Consider the following 23,615-nt stretch of genomic DNA (forward strand, 5'->3'; position numbering starts at 1 on the left):
TGGCCTTTGGCTCAATACCCTGATCAAAGCAAGCCAACGTAAATTAAAGTCTAAAATTGTCTCCCTTATAGCTGCAACCACTTCACTTTAACCGATCTACAACTTGTTAATTAATCAATTTTTTAAAAGTTTATCATTAAATCAACCAGTTGTTACCAAGTGGAATATCCAGCCATGGAGGGGGGAATTCGATAAATGGGAACAGTTTTGGGTTTAAAGATGCAGTGGAGGCAGCTCTAACTGGATGTGAACTCTAAAGAGAGCTATTGTTCTGCTTGCAACCCCTCCCTCACATATCTGAAGCATGACATCAGTCCCTTCCTTATTCTTCACCCTGTAAAGACCCTTCACCCCCTCCTCTCACACTCACACTGCCTCAAGAGTTTTGTTGGTGAGATCTTTCTACCCCTTGGGAGTCATGTGTGACCTGAGAGTTTGTCAATGTTTGCCAGATTTCATTATAAAAACAAGCAAAACAGCAACATAAAAAAGTGAACAAAATACTACCTTCAATCAAGTTTAATGAACTGATTATTGCTTCATGTGACAGTAGAGAGCATGTAGATGCTCAGTCCTTCCCCCTTTACATGCTAGCCTCTGTGCCACTTGCCTCGCTCAACACATTTCTCTTTCAACATCCTTTCTAGGAATCTGAAACATCGTACTGGGGTTTTCTGTCCAACTTCTAGTAAGCACCTAGAACTACTGTAGAAGATTAAAATGTGAGAACCGTGTCATTATAACCAAATAACCATTTTAAAAACCGTTGTACGGCTGATGCCTGAAAATGTCTATGGATCAGTCGGGCAGACGGAGGCTAAGCCAAAGAGTTCAAAGTACAATTTGGAGACTTCCTTTGGATTAGGAGTCACAGTTCAAGGGTTGTATACGTGCCAGAGGCTCTGCGGGCCACAGCAGATCAAAGGCAAGGTTGGGACACTGGACAGACGCCACACCAAGACACTGCCATGCCTTCCCAGCATGCTCGGTGCTTGACACCTCTGCCTTATCGTATCAAAGCCTTTCCCCCAGGGCACACTGGTGAAACCGCAGGAGGCAAAATGCTTAGGAATCTGCTTCCTTCCTGCCCAGCCCATCATCAACCGAGAGGCTCCAGCTCACCTTCAACCAGCTTGGTAAAATGGTTGTCGGTGGAAGCAAATCTAAATAGTCGTTTAGAGACAAAATCAGGCAAAAAGTAGAAGGAATGGGAGAAAGGGTTACAGCACCTGCATGAACCTATGTGGGGAGATGGCAACAGGGCTGTCAGGATCAGGAGTGATTAACACAAAATTTGCCATTGCTCCTGAGAGATGCTTGAATTAGTTGAATTAAGATGCAAACAAGGAACGTCTGACTCAACTTCACTGCAACAAACCACCACAACATCAACATGCAATATCATACATGTTGTGGCTCCCAAGAGTATTGATTGGGCTTTAAATAAGTTAAGGTAATTACTAGAGCCAAAATGAATTTCTATCCACGACATTGAGAAATCAAAGTGAGCAGCTGGAGTCATCAGTGTTCGAGCTGGATATTAACAGTAACGAGGTAAAGAAAGGAAGCCAGGCTGTAAAGATTACATTCATTGTGCTTTAAGTAGCCATTGATAACTGCTTTGTCACTTTGAGACCAGGCTACAGAGAAAACACAAACGTTTCAATGCATACCCACACAACACTGAAATACATCCGTAGAGACAAACATACAGGTGGCTGTGTGCACTGGGTCCAAATGTAAGATAATCATAAACACTCTGCTATGATTCCCTGTGCGGCAAAAATGCAACAATGCTTGGTTCTCAACCAAAACGCTTATTAAGCCCTGAGGGTGAAGCCTAACAAGTTCCAGATTTGACTTTAAACCTACAATAATTGATTTGTTTTGACAATTTGGGAGCAGTGAAATGACGTTTTGAACACAACATTGACATATCATCATGTTGTTGATATGGTGAACTTGTTAGCCAACAGCTGCTTTTTATTCATCCATCAGTTACGGAGCAACTTTATCATTTATTAGGGAGTCGTGTTTCTGTCCATCTGATAAATGTAAGTCCAACATTCACTCTCCTGTCAGCTTTGTTTCTGGTCTCTATAAGCAAAAGAGCCATATTTCCCTGTTGGTAAACACTCCATGAGGTTCACCAGCAAGTCTCTAACAGTGTCTGTCTGATGATTTGTGCAAAGCAGAAAGTGTAGAATCGTTGTTTTGGTTTTTGTAGATTATGTTTTGGGCATTTTTTGGCCTTTATTTATATAGGACAACTGAAGACATGAGAGGGGGGGGGACATGCAGCAAAAGGCAGCAGGTCGGAGTCAACTTTGTGCCCGCTGCATCTAGGAGTAAACCTCTACATAAAAGGTGCCCGCTATACCAACTGACTATCCGGGCGTCCGCAGAATTGTTATTTTGAGATTTTCACTTTAGTCAGTTGCCTGCTATGGCCAGAAACAATGCTATGAAAGCAGCAGAGGCACAATCTATTTTAAGTGCCACAAGTTCTTTCTGCTCTATCCACATACATACAAATCTTCGTTCTACAGCCCAATATGAAGGTGGTCTGGGTTCCCAATGTATTGTACAATACAGTATGTAGTATTTTACTATATGTAGTTTACAGCTTCCATAAAATGTTTGTTCTTAACAATGACGGCACAAACATATTAGATACACAGAAAAATTACAGTATATGCGTTTATCATATCTATTTGTGGATCCAGTCACTTTCAAAGAGCTCTGGGACTGTGAGCTATAATGCACAAAGACTGAAGTTAGCATTATCCTTCTGCTCTGAACTGTTGCAGACTACAATTACGTACCGTTCCAACAAGCGGGAAGATGAAACCAGCCCCAATGCTAGCACGAACATCTCGGATTGGCAAAACAAATCCAGTGGGTACGCCCTTCTTGTCAGGCATGTGGGACAGGGACAGGTGAGTCTTTGCCATGCAGATGGGCAATGAACCATAGCCCTGGTTTCAGGAAAAAACAAATCAAGAGCAGCAGTTAGAATGTGTGCGGGTGTGTATTTGTGTAAGTTAGAGAGAAAGTGCGACACGGGGAGATGAGCTGCATGAGTCCCATCAGTGTGTGAGTCAGTTGTTATTGCAGCAGCAGTGACCTCACCTGTTGATTGTAGTACTCTATCTTGGCCTTGGCCTCTGGAGACAGCTCAATGTCATCAGCTCCATACACTTGCTGGGCGATTGTTCTAATCTTCTCCACTATTGGCATCTATGGGAAAGACAGTCCACCAGAGACAAGTGGAAAAATATGAGCACTCCAGTCAAAAGGAAATAATCAAGGAAATTAGATTTAATGAATACACATCCGTATGACGTCAAGGTTAAGATAAGCTTCAAAGAGCGAATGAAATAAAAAACTCATGTTTGACTTTCACTGTCTGACTCATACTAGACACTGCATTCCTTTATTCTCCTCTGCTCTCTGCAGTCAAAAACAACACACACACACCCCCCCCACCCCTCCACAACCACACCCCCACACACACACACACACCTTTAAGTGAATTTGGAGATCTGACATATCTGACAAGCCTCCTAAGCTGTTGCTTAGGGAATATTATTTATTTTAAATATACCATAATACCAGAACTGTGGCTTAGTGAGTTCGCTCTTCCTCCTAAGACATTTTGAACTCCATTCCACCAGGCAAAAGACCCCTAATGTTATGTTCTCAAAACCTACCCCCCCACTCAAAATATGTTTTGCCTATGGTTACTTCACTTTGGTCCAGACATATTGTGTCCACTATTTCAATTTTTGAAATAAAATGGTTATATATTTATAGATATTCGCAATTTTTCTTTGAGGAAAAATTTGCAAATGTAAATTTTAACAGAGTAATTTAACTTCACTCTGGAAAATTCCTATCAGACACAAATTATTTTTATGTCTTAAAAATGGTCTGAACAGGATCTTCAATAAATTGCAGATTTTCCATCTAGAGTATCTGCTCTCACCTCTATGTTGTACAGGAACTTGAAGTGGCTGGGTCTGCTGGCAGCCTCATTCACAGCTTGGGCCAGCTCTAATGAACCCCGGCCACCCTGGGACCAGTGGTGACATGGCACAGCATCAGATGCTCCACACTCTCTTGCTATCTGACACACAAGGTCAATCTCCGCCCGGGTGTCTGTCCTAAAGGATCGCCAAGGGAAGCGTTAGCAGAGCTTTTTGATTAATCACGTATTTAGAGACAAAATGAACTATCCCATTACAACTCTTTAGTCCAATGACTGTATGCATCTTACTTGAAGGCATTGAGAGCCACCACAACTGGCACCCCGAACAGCTGTGCTATTTGGATCTGCTTCCTGAGATTGCTACGGCAACCCCCTTCAACAAGATTCAGATTCTAAAGGAGAAAGAGACAAGAACAAGGAACAAAGCAAAGTTTAGAAATGTTTTATTTTTAACTCGACTTAAACCGCTTGACTGCTTGCCGGTTGTTCAGGGCAAGGCTTGGAGCAACACCCTCCCCTTACTACGGTATAACCATAATAGAATAAGACTAGTAGTATCCTATTGTGTGCAGTTAAGGATTTATAATTTTCACATTCTATACTACTGAGTGCAGACGTCCAGCTACTCCAGAGAACATTAATAGCATATTGTGCAGCAAACTCCAAGTTTGGCTGCAGAAATCCAATCTTTCACTATGTGTGTGTAGCCCCAGGCTCAGAGCAGCAAGGCCATACAGGTCCCATAAATTCATTTCCATGGCTCTGTTTTCCCCAGTACTTCTGGTTCTCATTACAGCCTACACAATTAACTTATACTGCTTCATTATTTACTCAGCTGAACTTGCCTGAAAGACCAGTGAACACACACACACACACACACACACACACACGCTCTTTCTAGCTAATGTCTCACACACACACTAAAAGGTCAAACCCAGCATAAAGAGACACCCATGTGTCCTGATTCAATTCAATTTGATGATCTCTCCCATTTTACAGGTCAGAGTTGTAATGGGGCCCAACAACATGTTGGGAATGTCGAGGGTAAGGCTATCACGGCAGTTCACTCGAAAACACAACACACTGGCACACCACCAAACAGTGTTATCTTATATGAGCACATGATTGTTTCATAATTGGAGCCTTGCATTGGTCAATGAGATTAAATCACTTTTATTTTCTTGGAAACATCCTGACCTTTACAACTAAATGTTATGACACAGGCTCAGTCAAAGTGAAAGTGATTGTTACCCACTCCTACCTCCAGACTCAAACTAAAAATGTTAGACATGTTCGTCATGTCTCCCTCTTGTTTATCTTTTTGTCAGAGTGGCTATGCTTATTTTGTTTTGTGTACATTTGTGTATATTTATATAGCTCATACCTCATCAATGTACTCTTTGGGAAGAGGTGCGCCTGCAGACACCTGAAAACACACAAAGAAGAAAAATAAGACACTTCCATCATAAATCACATTCAACAATAAATTAGTTTTGGACAGATTAATTAGACCACATGGTGAATTTAGCCCATGAAAAGAGCATTAAAAGCTTCATGCAACCTTGTAATGTGTCTTACTAGGGTAATATATACTTCTTTTGTTTAAATATGGATATGTATAAAGATAACTTTTAGTTATTGTATTAAACTGGTTAAATAACCAAGTTTTACTGGATTACAGTTATTTAACAGCAGTTGTTTTCATGACCATTTAAAGCATGCCACTGTATGTGGGGTAATTGAGAATGTGTACATAACAGTGTTGCTAGTTAAGATGTGAAAATGTGTATGCCACTGATTGTTTAATTCTCCAACATCAGAGAAAATGTGTGGGTGAAAGCCAGGCTGTCTGCAATGTTTTGTTGACTATGTTATTTCAACTTACATTTGGGCCACCGCCGTGCATCTTTAACGCTCTGACAGTTGCAACTAGCACCACCACATTTGGCCTTAGCCCTGAAGCCCGACATTTGATGTTGAAGAACTTCTCCATGCCAATGTCTGCACCAAAACCAGCTTCCGTCACTGTGAGGAAAGATATTTCCATTAAAAAAATGTATATTTCTAGAACAACAATCTATTGAGTGCGTGTTAAGATTTTTGCCTGCATTCAAACATTACATACATAGACAGTGGTTTTACCAGTATTTTGTATGTGCTCTTCAAGATATGACTTAGGAATTGCCAAATAAATGGCATGCAGCGTACCACAACTGCAGCAGCAGCACATAGAAATTAAAATAAGTTGTGAGATTCGTGGTGAGAGCTGGCATGGGTTGACCTAATCTTGAGCTAGTCCTTGGTCTACATTCATCATATCCTCTCTACCTCTGTTAACCCTAATACCTTTTCGAACCATATTTGTCATTGGAACAACTTTATACACACATCCCTGAGTTGATTCAGAAATTTTTAGCGAATCATGGGAATAAGAGGTGAGTCTGACTGGCTTTTTGTCTGAACAGCAACACTGTATTGAGTAATGGGTTCACTGTAAGGTCTCTCAAAGAGACAGGGCCCAACTGATATGGGCGGCCCTACACACAGGCCTCTTGAACAGGCTCCAAACACAGCAAATAGTCGACAAGGAATGACAGGCTTATTAAGATAAGGTTCTGGGTTACTTATTGTGTGCATGTGTGTGGGACTGCTCGCATATGCGTAGCACCATTGTACAAAAAACACTTGCCGTTTGGCCAAGAATAGAATTTTAGAGGAAGACCAAGGTTGACAGGTTGCTTAACTTTTGTCAGTTTTTTTACGACTCCAGGTGTATTTTGTTTTATTTAGCCACCATGTCATGTCTAGATGTCTATTTGCTCTGTCTGACTATAACAAATCATTGTACATTACCAACAGCTGAAGTCCTAAACATTTCATCTTATTATACTCTTGAAATTATGATTAACTAATGGCAGCCATGAGTGAAGTGTTAGTTTTAGCCCTTCTCTTTCAATCTACTCGGATTAAAACTAAAACATTAGTCAACCCTAAGAAGTCCATTGTAACTGGCTAAAAGAAATGCCAATAAACCAGAGTCAATTATATATCTTAAAGCTATAGTGTGTTGTTTCTGTCACGCCCATGAAGAATTCTAAGTAATGACACCACTGCTGTTGCACCCACAGGACAAGCTTTCCGTTATTGCGCATGTGCCCCAACCTCTCCTCCACGCGGTTGCTAGTAGCCAAGGAGGCCACAGATGTTAAAAAAATATAACAGACGATTCAGAAAAGGTAATGATCGTCACACAAGTTTCTACGTGCAACTTGTTCGAAACATAGCCATTCTGAGAAATACAAAGTATTTTGTGATGCTGATAGTCTTACTTAGCTATGTAGCAACTCATTTGACAATGGGTTAAATTTAGGTTCATTAATATAAAAACTTAGAGTAGAGTGTACAGTTACATAAAAACTAGGCATGTCAAGTGATAAAGGCTGGTTTGGTTTAAAAGCCATGGTTTAGTGCAGATATTTTACTTTTTTTATATCAGTTTCAAAGTTATATCCCTCCAGAGCATCAGTTGCTCACTGCAACTGCGCAGCTGGCCAAAGCCTTACTCACTCTGAACATCTTCCCTGAATCAGGACCAGGAGAACCGTTTCCACCAAAGACTGTAAGGTTTCCACCAGTGAGAGGTGTGCGATCTTAAACACTAGCTCAAACCAGTTGCATTAACCTTTCTGTCTTTACAACATTTGTGTGGGCGGCCATCCACTAACCCTCTTTTCATTCAATTAAAATTATGAAATGATGATGAAGATTAATTATGATGAAATGTGACTAGGAAGCATGTCAGGAAAGAAATTCAATAAACGTGATACATTATGTATTTTGTCTATTTGTGCAAAGATTTTATCTACACAGTAAATGCTGCCTTATAGGGTGAGATTACTTTAGGATGTGGAAAGTAAATTGTGTTTATACCGCCCAATATACAAATATTACAAATCTGCCTCAGATTTACCTGAGAACACTGGCCGATTATAAGGACTATGGTCAACCTTTTCTCAGATCTCTGCAGGGTAAATTCAGACAACTAGCTAGACTGTCTGTCCAATCTGAGTTTTCTGTGGCACGATTAAAACCACTTTTAAACGTGTTTTTGCCGGTGCCCCAGACAATTGTAACTGGTTAAAAGAAATGCCAATAAACCAGAGCACATTTTACACCCATCCCTGACCGCTATGTGGAGTGGTCAGGAGGAGGGTCTGGCAAAGCAAGACCACCCTCATATATACCCATATTATGTTATCTATTACAAATAAGAAAATTATTGAAAACATTGTTTGGAAACAAGGACATGCATATGAGGTTTTCAGAAAAGGAGTTATTCACTTTAGTTCAAAATGCTTGTGGCTGACACTTGATAAAGCACATCTCTCTGACATTTTAGTGATAAGACAAATGTTTCCATGAAGAAATGAATCACTCTGCTCTGAGCGGTTCTCTGCATTATTAGTGAAGGTACGATTTATGAAGACACAACACAAGAATGCAACTACAGACCGCTGACAGAGCGTAGTGTTTCATGTTAGCACCACACCAGAGCTTTGGCTCCAAATACTGAACCAGCCTGCCAAAGAAAATCACATTTTTAGGTTCAGGATTTGTGCATATTTCCATAAATTGTGTGATCTTCCACAAACAGAAGTACTCGCACAACACATGCACAACAAGGCAGAGCGAAGAATAACCGGAGAAAGAAGAATGGAGAGAAAAACTGCGAGTATATAATGTCAGCAGCAAGTACGACAAGTCTTCCACTACGACATTACACATATCAGGAGATTAGCCCCAGAGGATGTCATGAGGAAACACTTGCAGGCTTCCTGTTCTGTGTGACAGCCTTGAACGGGCCAGAGAGCAAGAAGAGGTCGATGTTGTTAGGAGCAAAAAAAAAGAGAGCTGGATGGTGTTACTACCAGTCAAAGCATTGGTATATCAGCACCCATGCCAATCAAAACAGTAACAGAATAGGCTGGATGCATCTAGTATGCTAGATGAACGCGACCATCTATTTCCTGATAGAGCTTTGGATTATTGTCATCATTGATTAATTCTCCTTTTTTATTTCAATTCTTTGGGCTTGTCTGTAAAATGTCAAAACCATTAACCAAAAGATATTCAGTGTATTATTTGAAATTACAACACGCAGCAAATCTCTATTTGAGATTAATTTTCCAGAAATATTGGATAGAGAATATATGAAAGGCCATTTGACTAAATTATACAAACCTTCCAAATAAATCTTGGTGTCAAAAAGGGTGTTGAGCTTGACATGTTTTACATGCTGAATAATACATACATCATTTTAAATTGATACTATAAATAAAATTGAATTTAATTGAATATTTCTTGGTGGCCACTCCTTTAAAAGCCCAAACGATGACGATTTGTTGCTTTATTTCAGGATTGCTCTGCGTTGTGGGAAATCTTACGATAAGGCAGTGTCAGGGGGTTATCAGCCTTCAATACTCCAGACTGTTAATGATACAGGAATCCCTCACATCTGGCATGAGGAATTCATCCCCCAGCAGCCCCCTCTAATAGCACTACTACGCCGTTTTAAATCAAGATTCCAAAGTGACTTGAAAACCCACAATAGTACAGAGCATGGTAAAGCATGGCTAAGAGTATGGTCATACACAACAACCCACACTGAGTTCACAGAAAGTTCACGTACTGCCTTTGCCACAAGAGGAGTTTGTAAAGATAATTAAACTGAACTGTATATTACTTGAGATTAAGTAGTAAATCACAGTGGTGTGGTAACAATGTCAAAGACAAAGAATTCTTCTACTTTATTACAGTCAGTTTAGGATTTGGCCATTATATTTTATTGTCATATCCATTTCACTAACAACATTACAGCACAGAGTTTGTCTTCATGCAATTTAAAAATTAATTTGATAAAGTGTTCATGAGATTTGTGATACTGAGTTATATAAAAAAAGAAAAGAAAACACTTGACATGGATGGTTTTAAACCTGCATTTACTGATTTTAGAACTGACTTGGGTGCTGCAGAAACAAGCTGTAAACCCAATATTGACATATCACCATATCAAGTTGATATGCCAAACTTGTTAGCAAACAGTTGCTTATTTAGACCTTAAATAGACAAGGGGCAACATTAGCATTCATTTGTGATTTGTGTTTCTGGCCTCATGGAATATGTAAGTCCAATATCCACTCTCTTTTTAGTTGTGGTCTGGTCCCCACCAACTCCTGAGAAACAGTGTTTTGGGTCTATAATGCAACTAAATACTTCACTTTTTTCACCAGCCAGTAGCTTTGTTTGCCGTGTGGTGGTCAGCGTGTTGCGTACAGTTGGTTTTTAAAGCTTTTTTGCTGAAAAAAACCTACTGCTGTGTCTTTAAACAAGGCTGATGAGACCGGTGAGAGTGAACCTAAACAAATGAAATGCACAGCTGTGTTGATACTATGTTGTGCGTTTGTCGCCATTTACATTTGATCCGTTGTTAATATTGAGCCAAACTTATTGGCGAAGAAAAGACAACAGTCTATTCAATTACAGTCATTACATCCTGTTTAACTTGGAGCAACATTATGAGTGCACTTTCCTATCACCTCCAAATCTAGCTTAATCCCATCAAGTTGGGATTAGTTGGGATCTCATATGTTTCAAGATTTTAGTAATTATTTTGGTGTGTACAATGTTTTCATAACCAATACAATTATCAAAACAGAAGAAAAGAAGAAAAAAAAAGAGCTTACTTGTCGTTCCAGACTGTATTTTCAGGAGTATTCATTTTCTTACCTTTACTGTTGCATAATTATTCTTTTTAGTTGTGTTAGTTAAAAAGGCAAAGTTTGTAGCATCAGAGAAAGGAGTCTAAGAGGGAGGGAGTGGGAGACAGGGGGGTACATGCATCCCAGCTGCAGAGGGAGGTAGAGTTCCTGGCATACCTAAGAGTCAGGTAACAAACACACAGACAGGGATGGGAGGGAACAAGACAGACAGATGGAAAACAAGTGGGGTTGAGAGGTGAAAGTATGAAATGCATACAAGCCCTCCTTACTTCTCTGGCCCAATGTTGTGAAACCCAACTCTCTCATGCTGCCTACACATTTGCCCAGCTAACAGGTTGTGTAAATGTTGTGTATGCCCAAAGAATCAACCTTCTCCTTTTACTGCTCTCACACAGAAACCTCTTTTACATATCTATAAATATAAGCCTTGATGATTTGCATGTACAAAAAATAAAAAAAATAAAAATCACCTGAACAGCTCAAAACCCACACGATAACACACGTACATTCCAAACATATATCTGCAGCCAAAGTAAATGAGGACAGACAGCCAGCAGTGGGATAGACAGATAAAAATGGAAATATTCAAGTATGCTTTGACGTTGAAGGGATTAGTGTGGTTTACTCTAAAGCATTCCAGCGGCTCTTAAGATTATCAATCAGCTTCCTTCCTCTCTCTTGTGTTGGTTTTTTTATGCAATCTTTACACCCGTTTCCTAGAAAGTTACGCAGCAAGACACCTGAGCTGCACAAAAGTCAACCAGAGGCAGTTAGGACAGAGCCAGGACAAGAAATAAGAGGAATGTAGACCAAAGGTTGCAACAGCAGGGGAGCAAGCTGAAGTTTCTGACACAAGTAAATTAGAAGTTATATTTAATTTGCTCTGCTAAGGAAGCTTATGCTTTAAATCCCTCCACATTTGGGGATCCTAGACTCAACATCTTGTTGTCTGTCGTCCCCAAGGGTTTTGTGGTTGTGCATCAGCTTTAGCGTGTGTGTGTGTGTGTGATCTGTATGCACAGACTGTGTTCTTACCCACAAAGCCGTCACGTCCAACCAACTTTAAAGCCAGCTTGTCTGCCAGCACCGAGGAGTTGCCATGGGCGATGTTGGCAAAGGGCCCAGCATGGACAAACACTGGAGTACCCTGCAACAATTAGAGGGGCACACAACCATGCAGGAGGAGTTGAGAAATCAGTGTAACCCACAGCAACTCACCCGACCAAGTTTAAATAAGGACTTACTGGTTCTTTCATACTAAATTCAACATCTTTCATTAAACATGAATAAATATTGAAGTGTGAATGCACTTTGGCCGGCACTGTGGTTGTCTAAACAGTAGGCACAAGTTAAGAGGTACTCAACTGGCATGGTAGCCTGACTGTGGGCCAGGCTTCCTTCCCCTGCTGATTTGGATTATTCCCTAAAGGCTGGACACACACACAAACTAAAAGAGCACTTCAAGTTTAAGTTACTGCCAATGGCAGATCCTTAGGCCAGTTCTCACTTTCATTGAGGCAATGCAAAGTGCAGTACATGTGATGAACATGTCATATGCTCAGTATGTACAGATACAAAGAAATGTGAAAGTTATCATCTTTAAAAGTAGAGCTTTGACTGTGGACTTCACAGTTTAAATGTTTACTTCTCCATTGATGTAAGTAAGATCAGTGCTCGATGAGAACTTTTGAAATATCTACCATATACAACTTTCATTCAAAAGGTATTTTGTTGTGTGCATCCAGTTCAGACAAGGCATCAAAGTATACAGTGGCAGAGGAAAGATCACAATCCTTCCATTGCACTCATGACAGAATTTATAAGAATTCTTCCGTTCAAGAAGAAAACTGGGGTAAGCAAACTGACCTATTGTTACACTGTTTGTAAATTCCTTGAGAGGGAGGAAAAAGGAAGGATGGGAGGGACTTGGATGATTTTCTAAGCTTTTGTTTGCATACCTCTCCCTCTGCCTGCATAAACAGCCTCCCCTCAGAGGAGTAAATCAGCCATTTAACAAGGCTCTGACAACCCTGCCACTAGTTGTACAGGTCACAGCAGCATCCAACTGTTTTAAGAGAAACAATGTATAGAAAAAAGAGGCAGATAAGGGAAAAAAGAGGGAACAATATAAAGACATCTTTAAAAAGCAGCTAAAGACGCATCTTTTAAACAAAATTGTTGAGTGTATTGATATTTTATCTGTGCTATTGTGTTTTACTGTGCTTTTTATGATTATCATTTTTTTTTAAATAATGTTTTTATTTGGCCCGGGAAGCACTTTTTTGCCTCAGTCTGTGACAAGTGCTACATAAATTAACTTTACTTACTTTATCCATTCAACAACATGTTCCTTTTTTATTCCAATAGAAAATGAACATACGTCATACATTACGTAGATTTCCATGCATATTTGCAACTCCTGAACTTTAACTGGACCCAGTTCACACTTTCCACATCCGTACATGACTGAAAGAGATCCAGGAAATAAATCAGGCCCAACAGGGTGATGAAAGAGGAACTAAATGAATGTGTCACCCCTTCAACTGGTGGACAAGAGGACCATGAGGAGTAGGGAAATGAACAAAAACAGGAAGATGGAGATCATGTCATTGTTTCCTCTTCTTGTGCATCTCTTGTACTGTCCACTACACCAGCTGCAGACCGGCTACAACACAAATACAATTTTCCCAGATAGTTCAAATCCCCATTTTCAGATAGCAAGGCTTATTTCACAATGCTTCAAACAAGAGGGCCTGTATTCGCAGGTCCAATTGTCTCAACTATGGTCTACTGCCTCTCCCAAGGAAAGATGCATGCAGACGGTTCGGTGAAAGGCCACGTAGACAGGATGTTTAAAAAAAACACAGAATGATGAGGTCTGCTTAATAGACACGTACACAGCGATTGAGACGTGGGTCCAAAAACTATCCCTTTTCCTCTTGTGCTATGTCTCCTCCAAACCTCATCTGAAACAACACAGAAACGTGTACACACACACACACACACACACACACACACACACACACACACACACACACACACACACACACACACACACACACACACACACACACACACACACACACACACACACACACACACACACACACACACACACACACACACACACACACACACACACACACACACACACACACACACACACACACACACACACACACACACACACACACACCCCCAATACCAGTTATTCTCATGTGTGTCTGTATTCAACACAAACAATCCTAAGCGAAGAGGGCATAAAGGGCACAGGCAGTCAAGCTGGATGGAAAATTCTCATGGAGCTCTGAGGCCCGGTTGGTGCCGATACCAGTTCCCTGACCAGAATCACAGGAAACCTACACAGGAAACGGTTTCACACAACAGGACCGCAATGCTTCCTCCAAAAAAACAGAAAGTAACTAAATATCTGCTGCATGCAACACTCCAGCCCCTCTACACCCTTAAAAACACTGAGTCTGTGTTTATTTTCCCCACCCAAAAGCCATGTAACCAAGCATTCTGTTCAAAATCAACAAAGGACAAACAAAAAATATTCCTACAACAAAAACACAAAGCTTTTTACAGAAGCACGACTGCTAATACAGTTAACTTTAATAACTTAAAATCAAACCGACAAAAAAAATACAATTAGCTTGTGCAGAAAACCTTCGCTGTAACTAGCCATTTCTCAACGGTGATGACACAATTTTTGACATTTACACTAGTTTAACAGATAAATGCAAAGTCAATTTAAACAAGATTGGAAAATAAAATATAAACAATTCTGATTACAATTAAATACTGTGCTCCAAGGTGGAATTTTGTCCACTATTTTATTTAATGTTTATATAGATGACTTATCAAATCAGATAAATAAATTAAAAACTGTCTGTCTTTTGGGCAATACTATTGTTAATCATTACGTATGCAGACGACCTGACCTAATTACTGGGCCGGTCTTTCATAAACTTAGTGCTTCTTTCAAGTGGGCTTTTGCTGTACCAGAGAGGCCAAAGATCAATGCTAGATGTCTGGATTGTTATAAGTTCATTCAATCCGCTAAACCCCTGTCCTCCATTTCTCCATCCATCACCTTGAGGGTTGGACTTTTTCCTTGAGTACAGGGACAGCTTTGGGTCACTGATGGTATATATACAGTATGTGTGTGTGTGTTAGTGAAAAAGCAAGAAGAATTGTTTATGTGCCTGAGTGATCACAATGGTAATGTTGTGAAAAACTAAATGAAAGCCAGATGTTGTGAGAGGCAGAGTTATGCCATGAAGCTAAGTTCTGGTATAAGCCGTCAGATTAAGACTGAGACCGTCACCTGTCCTCTACACATTACTAAACTGTTATTAAGATAAAGATTCATGAGAGGAAAAGGTCAATCTATTATCCTTTCTTAAAAGCTCTCAGTGGTGCACTCTGACAGCAGAGGTAGAGGAAGGTCTAGTGCACACTCTCAACATCCCTGTGGGCTACCAGCCTATTTATTCTACAATATATTCTCCCGAAGAGACTCTGAGCAGCATAATGACTATTTAAGTGGGGTTATGTGTATGTCTCACCTCTAGGGTCTGCATCAACGTGGGCTTGATGGCATCTTTCATTAACACCGCCAGTGCCCCACTCACACCCTGACAAGGAGGAAGAAAGAAATACAAGATCAGGTTATTAGGACTTTGTTAAGCTATTAGGACTGGCTATACTACAGAAGATGCATTGCACTACAGTCCATTTGTAGGTCTCTGTGCTTGCTTCCTATGTAGTATACAAGCAGTTGTATACCATATCCCCAGTGGGGCTGGCTCTGAGGTGTGGTGATGTTTTGGCATCCAGCCTAATCAGGCAGACTAATGTAACTTAATAGGGGATCCTCCTCTATGCCTCTGAAACAACACAGGTCCGCAGTGTTCTGTGGGAAACCAAAAACAGCTGACCCCACAGATGGATCCGGTGAGAGGTGCAAAAACTCTGCTTAACATCTTAATCGCAGGTTACACCTAGATTAGAAATGTTGTTTTCAAGAGGGGAAGTGGTATGTTAGTGTGTCTGCTCTAAGTGGGAATTTGAATATTTCTTAGCTGCAAGTCTGACAGACGATTATGATGATTTTATATTATATTATGATGAATTATATTTCACGTGTTTTGTATAAAAAAATCTCCTATGAAGGCCCAACGCTACAGGTTTACATAGCAAAAGTGTAGGATACACCTAACAATCACACTTCTTTCTGCATGGGAATGACAAAGTCTCTTTATTTGTCTGAACTGCAGCTGACTCAGTACTATTCATTGCAGAAATTCTGAGATGTAGTGATGAAAAGTTAAATGTGAGATTGATAAAATTCCCCCACTCTCTGGATGACAAGACCACACAGCAACACACACCAGGTCCTCTGCGGTGACAGGCTCTCCAGAGCGGCTGGTCCCCACCACCATGCGCGCCAGTCTGTTTTTCATGTCCACCAGGCTGTCTGCCAGGGCCAGGATGGCCATGATCTCGCTGGCCACTGCAATGTCAAACCCAGTCTGAAGAGTGTGAAAAGGAAAATACACAATGTAAACCACAGCGGCAACAAATTGCAGTATTTGTTAACCAGCCTGCAGAATATTGTGAAAGCAATATGTTTAAAACTTCCACACCAAAAGAAATTGGACTTTAATCTTTGAATACGTAGGGACTGCTTAGTAAAGAATAATAGTATCCCTGACCACAAGACCACAGTGCTGTGGGAAGAAAACTGGCAACTTTCCACAGTGATTAGAAGACAAAAAATGATCAAGATGCCAGTAACCAGCTTTATCACATGGACAAGAGAATATGAGTCTTATGATCATGACCCAGCAATTTAGAGATGGCTTTGGGGCAATAAATTACAGGATTGTGAATTTCTGTGTGATTTATGTCTAACAAATGAAAAGATAAATAAATAGACAGAGAACACAAGAAAAGAAAAAAATTGGGATTTACACATGGAAAACCAAAGAAGTCTTCATTCCACATCACAAGAAAAAAGAAAAATAACTTAAACCACATTAATCCACCAAGAAATTTCTACTCCCACTGATAAAACCCTAAGGGGCTATAGTGTATCGAGCACTGGAGGAAGGTGGAGAACAGAGGAATGAAAAGGGAAACGGAATGGATGAGCTGATGACGGTAAACGTAAACATGTGCTGAACTAGCTCTGTGCGTGCGTTGGCGTGTGCGTGTGTGTGTGTGTGTGTGTGGGCGGGTGGGTAACTTTCTCCTTCTTTAAACATTTGCTTTCACTTAAGCTTGCTTGCTTCCCATTGAGGTGAAGTGTTTATTTACAGGATTTCATTTAGCTTTCATTAGTACAGACACATGGGCGAAATACATCTGGGCTTTACCATAAGACAGAGAGACAGGACAGGGAAATGAAAAGGAGGCTTGTATGTGAAAGTTTTATACACTAGTTTTACTGTATAAGTACCTTAAAACACGGGCATCTCGTGTTACCTTAGAGACCCATGTTATCAAACCCAGCAGCAGTTATCACACTCTGCAATGGAAACACTGCAGTGATATTCACTGTTTGCCATACTAGGTAGGTGTATGACAAAATATTTGCAATGAACTGGAATGTAACATATTACGATTAGTGGATAACAGTATCCAGGACCGATACCGCAGAAGTATGCATAATGCGGTTATCGTAAAAATACACAAAACAAAGCCAGTGGGTAAAAAAAACATTTACAAAAGAACGTCGTAAATTCAGGAGAATGAAGATTGTAAAGGCATGAATGCTGCATACCTCTCTGATATGTCCTTTTTCAGTGCTTGCCTGTCCGACCGTGATCTTCCTCAAGAAACGGTCATTTGTGTCAACAACTGGAAAACAAAGATAACATGTAACATTTATTATAAAATAAATACTACTTTGGCATAACATCAATGAGACAAGAACCTGACGGACTGTAAAAATCCATGTCCACACATGTTAAATAGACAAAAATGCGCATCCTCAAGCTGGAACACAAAGACAAACACACAAACCCAATGAGTGAGTAAAAGAGAGATTTTTTTTTAACAGATATTTATTTACATATAAAATCATATTTTTGGGCATTTTCAGCCTTTATTTTTGACAGGGCAGCTGAAGATATGTAAGGGGAGAGAGAGGGGAATGAAATGCACAAAGGGCCACAGGTCAGAGTCAAACCCGGGCCTGCTGCATCAAGGAGCAAACCTCTATATATGGATGGCCGCTCTACCAACTGAGCTATCTGGCTGCCCAGAAGAGAGATTCTTAATGCAAGTAGGGGATGACATACCAAAAATGCTTATGCTACCAGGATTCGTGACCTAAAAGTTTCTTCATTGAGCACTTTGCCTATTCTCTAATAATGTGGTTAGAAATCTGTGGCTAAACTGTTGTTACAAGGAGCGAGGAAACCACATTAGTCAAACAATATCCTCATGCTGGCTGGATATGATGAAAGGGAAAAAAACATGGTTTGTTTCATGAACACATAGACACAGAGTCACACCAGCCTAACATTAGGCAGTAAATCTGTTTTTAATCTCCAGGGTTCGTCTTTTAAGAGTGCCCTCTAGAGCCACTGGAGTAAATACCACATCAGTCATAGCAGCACTGCTGGTGCTTCTCACTGACAACTTTAAACCAAACACATTTTCCACTGAGGTAACTATTGCCACTCCTACCATACTTACATTTAATTCTCTGTGACTGGTGACTGCGATGCTTTTAGTTGTGTTGAATCCATATGAACACAAGGGCCATAATAGAGTTTTCACATCCAATTTTCATAGACAAGAACACACCCACATACGGTGCAATGAATATTAAATTCAGATTGTGCATTATCAAACATTTTAATGTAGTTCAATGTTGTACGTCACATTCATCAGAGTTTATGAACCATTGTATGTTTGTCAAAACTTTCAAGTAATTAGTTTTGCATTATACTTCTTAGTGTTGTATAGCAAGCATTACAATTTCATTCTCAAGGGAAATTTATCAATGTAAAAACTTTCATATATATATATATATAAATTTTCTTTTTAATATGCGATATGACATAATTTGACTAAATATTTGATCACATTGCTTGGAATGCCTAGTACTGTCACTGCATACCAACAACCTACAACGAGGTAGAAACTATTTGCTGTAGTTAAAAGTTTCAATTGAAGCTTTAAATATATTTCTAGTTTTAAGTGGAAGAAACAAAAAAAATGACAGCACGCTACATCAGGAAGAAACAAACCCTACTGAATATTTCACAGACATCCATTTTCCTTCTTTAGTTTTGGCTATGGGGAAAAATGCCCTTCCGTGTTAGAAGGCAGCAAACAGAAATCATTTACAGAGTGAAGTTGTATAAGTCTACGGATACCTCTCTGCCAGGTGATCTTGGAGGGGTCGAGATCAAGTCGAACAAAGGTGCTGACTTCCTGGGCTGTGAGAGATGCAGGATCTATTTTATTGATCCCTAAACGCTGGAATCGAAGAGAGGAAGAAGATTAGAGGATAATCTCTAAAAGATTTGGAGATGTGATGGTTGGGTGCTATTTTTTGCACTTTGGTTTGACACATATCCACACTTCAGTCCCAGCTGCAGCACTACTGCTAGATACAGCAACGTACTTCATGATAATCTATATCTAGATTTTATTTTAGACCAATGTAGTGGGACTTGTCTTGGTAGGTTCACATTAACTGGACACAGCATCATCCCAGCATGTAAAAACAAGTCCAGACTAAATGACTATGAGGAGATCAACTCACCGTCAGGTTCAAAAGGTTCACTGGGAGTACTCTGTTTAAAAACATGATGACTCTTTATCTCTCAATCTGTCCATTAGGACTAATGAATATTTTATATTGCTTTGAACCTCTCGTCCCAGAGACTTTCGTACAACAGGACAGAAACAGTCATATGGCTTATGTTCAAACTTTGCATGTGCCATATGTATTTTATCTGCCAAGACTTGATATAAAACATTCTTCATCAACACTACAAGAAACATCCTTACTCTTAGACATGTAAGCAGATAGGAGCTTCATGAGACAAAAACAAATTTTGAAGATAAAGACATGCTGAAGGGAAAGATGGGATTTTAAAGCTAGGCTCACCGATGTCCCCTAGTGGACAGAAACAAACCTTTTTTTTTTTTTTTACAAGTGCTTAAAACATAGCAATTCTTAGGGCTAGTAATGATTGATACAAGTGATTCTGTCACTGCAGCGTTTGGACTTACACGTAGCCTGGAGATTTGGATGGGTGAAAATCTTCTGACTCCATTTACTGAAGGGACGAGTCTATTGAACAGAGCCTTGGAGGAATAAGACAAATGTAAAAGTGTACCGTATATGCATATAAAGTTACTTTAAATTGCAATAATTATGTTTTCTTGAATAGAATGCATCACAATCACTTCATGGTTGTAACTGCTAAATATTATTGGAGCATAAAAAGCTTTATAAGAAGAAGAATATATCTTACATATATTCAACACGTATTAGGTGACATCACTAGATAACAAGATTGTAATATGTAAACATTAACATAATGCACTTCCTTTCTTAAATCATAGAGAATAACATCTAAATAGCAAATCACTAACATTTACATTTTGTGCAAAATCAGGATTCTCATATTATTATCCAAGAATGAGTTATTACTTACCTTATCGGATTGTGTTGCCTCGTGGAGCATTCTGGCATCGATGGCTGCTGCTACCAGGTTGTTGGCAGCTGTAATGGCATGAATGTCACCAGTCAGATGGAGGTTGAACTGAAGAGTAAAAAAAGAGGAAAGAACAAACAATATTAAAACAAGAAAATGTGAAATAGGTGAAATAAAGAAAATCAAATTACTATTCCTGTAGTGTAGTGGTGCACATTGTGAGTTCAGATGGTCCCAGAGAAAATAAAACTCTACCATGGGGGGGGGGGTTAAAATGTAAAAATTTGGTATCACATGTGGCTTCAAAGTAACGTTCATGGTTTAGACTTTGTAGCTGGTTTTTGGTATGAGAAAAGGAGGCTGCTTTGTTGAAGGCTATGTGTCTGCAGCTTAAAAATCAGTCTCCTTCCCTCTCAGCCCTCCCTCCTTGCATTTACAGATAGTGATTTAGTCACAGGCAATATTATGCCACAGCTGCAGGGGTTGTGTGTGTATGTGTAAACTATGTGAGTCTCTGCATGTCTTCAGTCTTTGAAGCCTGCGTCAGTCCTGCTAGGGAGCAATAAGAGTGTCTGTGTGTTTTACCTCCTCCATAGGGATGACCTGGGCATATCCCCCTCCTGCAGCTCCCCCTAGGCACGAAGAAGAGGTAGCACAGTCAGAGGCAGACCAACAGGACAGGGACACACAAAAGGAGGAATGCTGAGTGGTGGACTCTGAGTGAACTACTCCACCCCTGCACAAAATGTAGCAGGGCATGAAACGTTAGCCTCACACTGACAACGATAGCTTATCACTCAGTTAGTTGAGACATTCCTAACTGCTACGTTGGGCGCCTGTCTCTGGACTTCCAAATTCCACTCAAAGAAAAAGAAAATTAAGAGTTGCATTCCAAAATAGCAGTTGGATATCTTTTCAAACATGTAAAATACATCTCATTAAAAAAGTGTAAGAGAAAATATTAGTATTGGAATGATTATCTTTAAAATTAGAAACTACTGTATCACATTACCAAGAGGTTAAGAGAAAGGAAAAGAGCACAGAGAAGGGGAAAGCATACTTTTCAGACCAAATATGTCATGTAAAATTAGCATAAGGATTCATAGTATGAATTCATTGCTGACCTTTAACCCCAAAGGTGGGTCCCTGGGAAGGCTGTCGGAGACAGGCGAAGGAGTTGAGCTTAAGGTGGGCAGAGAGGGCCTGGACTAGACCGATGGTCACGGTGCTTTTTCCTTCACCCAGTGGGGTGGGAGTAATACTAGACATAAAGAAAATAAAGAAAAAATGTTATTTCAGATTTTTGGAAATAGTAATGTGACTGAATCCATGTACAATAAAAACACCATATTTTTGTGGTACTGAATATTGCTGCAGCTCCTCTTTTCACCCTGTGTGTTGAGTTCTCCGTTTTAGCTACAGAGTGAGGCATCTCACTTCTACTGTATCTTTTTTGGCAGTCGCACATGTGCGTACTGCGCATGTGCGGTAAGGACTACTAGCCAGTCAGAAGCAAAGTTGGGCGGGCCCTGACAAGCAAGCTAGTGTGATCCAATACAAACCTGCTTCAGCCAGTAACCATGGCCTCAGATCAGCCAAACGTGTTCGAAGTGAGTCTGAGTCTCAGTGAGTCACACGTACCCTGCAACCAGTACATATTTCCCGTCAGGCTGTTTGTGGAGGCGGTCCAATAAGGAGAGTCGGACCTTAGCTTTGCTCCTGCCATAGACTTCAAGCTCCTCTGGCAGCAAACCAATCTCCTCAGCCAGCTGGTCCACGGGCTTGGGCGTCTGAGTTCTGGAAATCTCTATATCACTGGCAAACATAGAAAGCATTAATCATTTAGGTTGGGTTTCATTTTAAAGCACCACCTTCTCTAAGGTCCAACTTAGAGAAAATGTAGTTTGATATGAGAAAAGGATGTCCAGGTAGATGTAGTTAAATTCCTCACGGATGGTAGTCTATACCTTGGTACAGGGGTCAGGGGCTGCAGTTTGAGGCTGTGCAGATGCCACGGTCGGTACTGCTGCTCCTGGAGCCAACGACTGCAACTACCCACCACATTCTAGTACACAAAAAGGAGAGACAGAGAGGTAGGCAGGTATGACGGTAAAGAACCAAAAAAACAAATGGGGTGAGACTGGAGACAGAAACAAAGAGGCACACCTGTGTTCTGTAAGCTGCTGTGAGGTATCCTAACCCAGACTTTGAGGACATCTCAATGGCATGTTCGTCTAAAAAAAATAAAAAAATATTAAATGCACATGTTGAGAAATAAAACATGAATTTCCAAATGTTAGCAAGTGTTGGACAGAGTACAAAGATAGAAAAAAACATAAAAGACACATGCTGTGTCCAACCATACGGTATATGAGTCTAACCTCACAACTGCAACACTTGCTAAGTCTGTCTACATGATTAAACTGCATACTTATACTTCATTATATAATGCTGGAAAAAGCCAAATATACATTTTTTAATTTTATTTAACTACACTAGTATGTCTACAAAAACTCAAATGCATTCTTAGGCTTTCTGGTCAGCTATAATCCCATAGAATGCATTCTGAAAGGTCAACAGCGAATACAATTTATGTGCAACAGCACGGTTTAAATTCCAAGCCACGTGCAACACCCAAGGGTGCGGTGCCAAGAGGTTAAGAGTCATTTTTTAACCTATAGATCATCAAGTCCATACAGTGTGATTGTGACTATTATAATATATTCAACAATACCTGTCTCCAGGGTGGGCTCACAGTGGATGACAGCAGCCCCTGGTCTAACCCAGGTGGGTGGAAGATCCATGTTCCCTGCCCCGAACAGGACGACAGCATCAGCTTGCATCACCTAGAACACAAGGAATGAAGAAATCATATATCAGGAATTTTAAAAGGGGAAATAAATAAATAAGACAAGCACATAAAATATTTGGGGGTGAACATAACCAAAACAATTGACAAACTCCATGATGCAAATTATTTGGAAATAAACCACAATATTAAGAAAGACCTGGGGTGATGGATGGACATTGGCTTGGATCTTAGCTCTAGAGTGGAGATAATTAAAATAAATATTTTAACACGACTGTTATACCTGTTTCAGTCCCTGCCACTGATTATCCCGCAAAAACAATTTGTAGAATGGGACAGATGGATTT

The 23,615-nt window shown here is 40.1% G+C and overlaps 1 protein-coding gene across 2 annotated transcripts in view; it reads right to left on the reverse strand.

Moving 5' to 3' along the window:
• The window catches only part of mthfd1l (methylenetetrahydrofolate dehydrogenase (NADP+ dependent) 1 like), a 31,931-nt gene that overhangs the window by 3,338 nt on the left and 4,978 nt on the right, over window positions 1-23,615 (reverse strand). For both annotated transcript variants that reach the window (XM_034900103.1, XM_034900104.1), the window contains exons 8-26: window positions 23,194-23,305; window positions 22,626-22,693; window positions 22,427-22,524; window positions 22,101-22,274; window positions 21,584-21,720; window positions 21,045-21,091; window positions 20,460-20,567; window positions 20,032-20,106; window positions 19,167-19,269; window positions 17,561-17,637; window positions 16,167-16,307; window positions 15,342-15,410; window positions 11,806-11,917; window positions 5,877-6,016; window positions 5,376-5,417; window positions 4,280-4,383; window positions 3,989-4,166; window positions 3,133-3,240; window positions 2,826-2,978 (exon numbers count right to left, since the gene is read on the reverse strand). In XM_034900103.1, the coding sequence (XP_034755994.1) occupies window positions 2,826-2,978; window positions 3,133-3,240; window positions 3,989-4,166; window positions 4,280-4,383; window positions 5,376-5,417; window positions 5,877-6,016; window positions 11,806-11,917; window positions 15,342-15,410; window positions 16,167-16,307; window positions 17,561-17,637; window positions 19,167-19,269; window positions 20,032-20,106; window positions 20,460-20,567; window positions 21,045-21,091; window positions 21,584-21,720; window positions 22,101-22,274; window positions 22,427-22,524; window positions 22,626-22,693; window positions 23,194-23,305 (2,046 nt within the window). The remainder of the gene's footprint in view (window positions 1-2,825; window positions 2,979-3,132; window positions 3,241-3,988; window positions 4,167-4,279; window positions 4,384-5,375; window positions 5,418-5,876; window positions 6,017-11,805; window positions 11,918-15,341; window positions 15,411-16,166; window positions 16,308-17,560; window positions 17,638-19,166; window positions 19,270-20,031; window positions 20,107-20,459; window positions 20,568-21,044; window positions 21,092-21,583; window positions 21,721-22,100; window positions 22,275-22,426; window positions 22,525-22,625; window positions 22,694-23,193; window positions 23,306-23,615) is intronic.

The sequence above is a fragment of the Etheostoma cragini genome, chromosome 18 (genome assembly GCF_013103735.1).
Source record: "Etheostoma cragini isolate CJK2018 chromosome 18, CSU_Ecrag_1.0, whole genome shotgun sequence".
NCBI lineage: Eukaryota > Metazoa > Chordata > Actinopteri > Perciformes > Percidae > Etheostoma > Etheostoma cragini.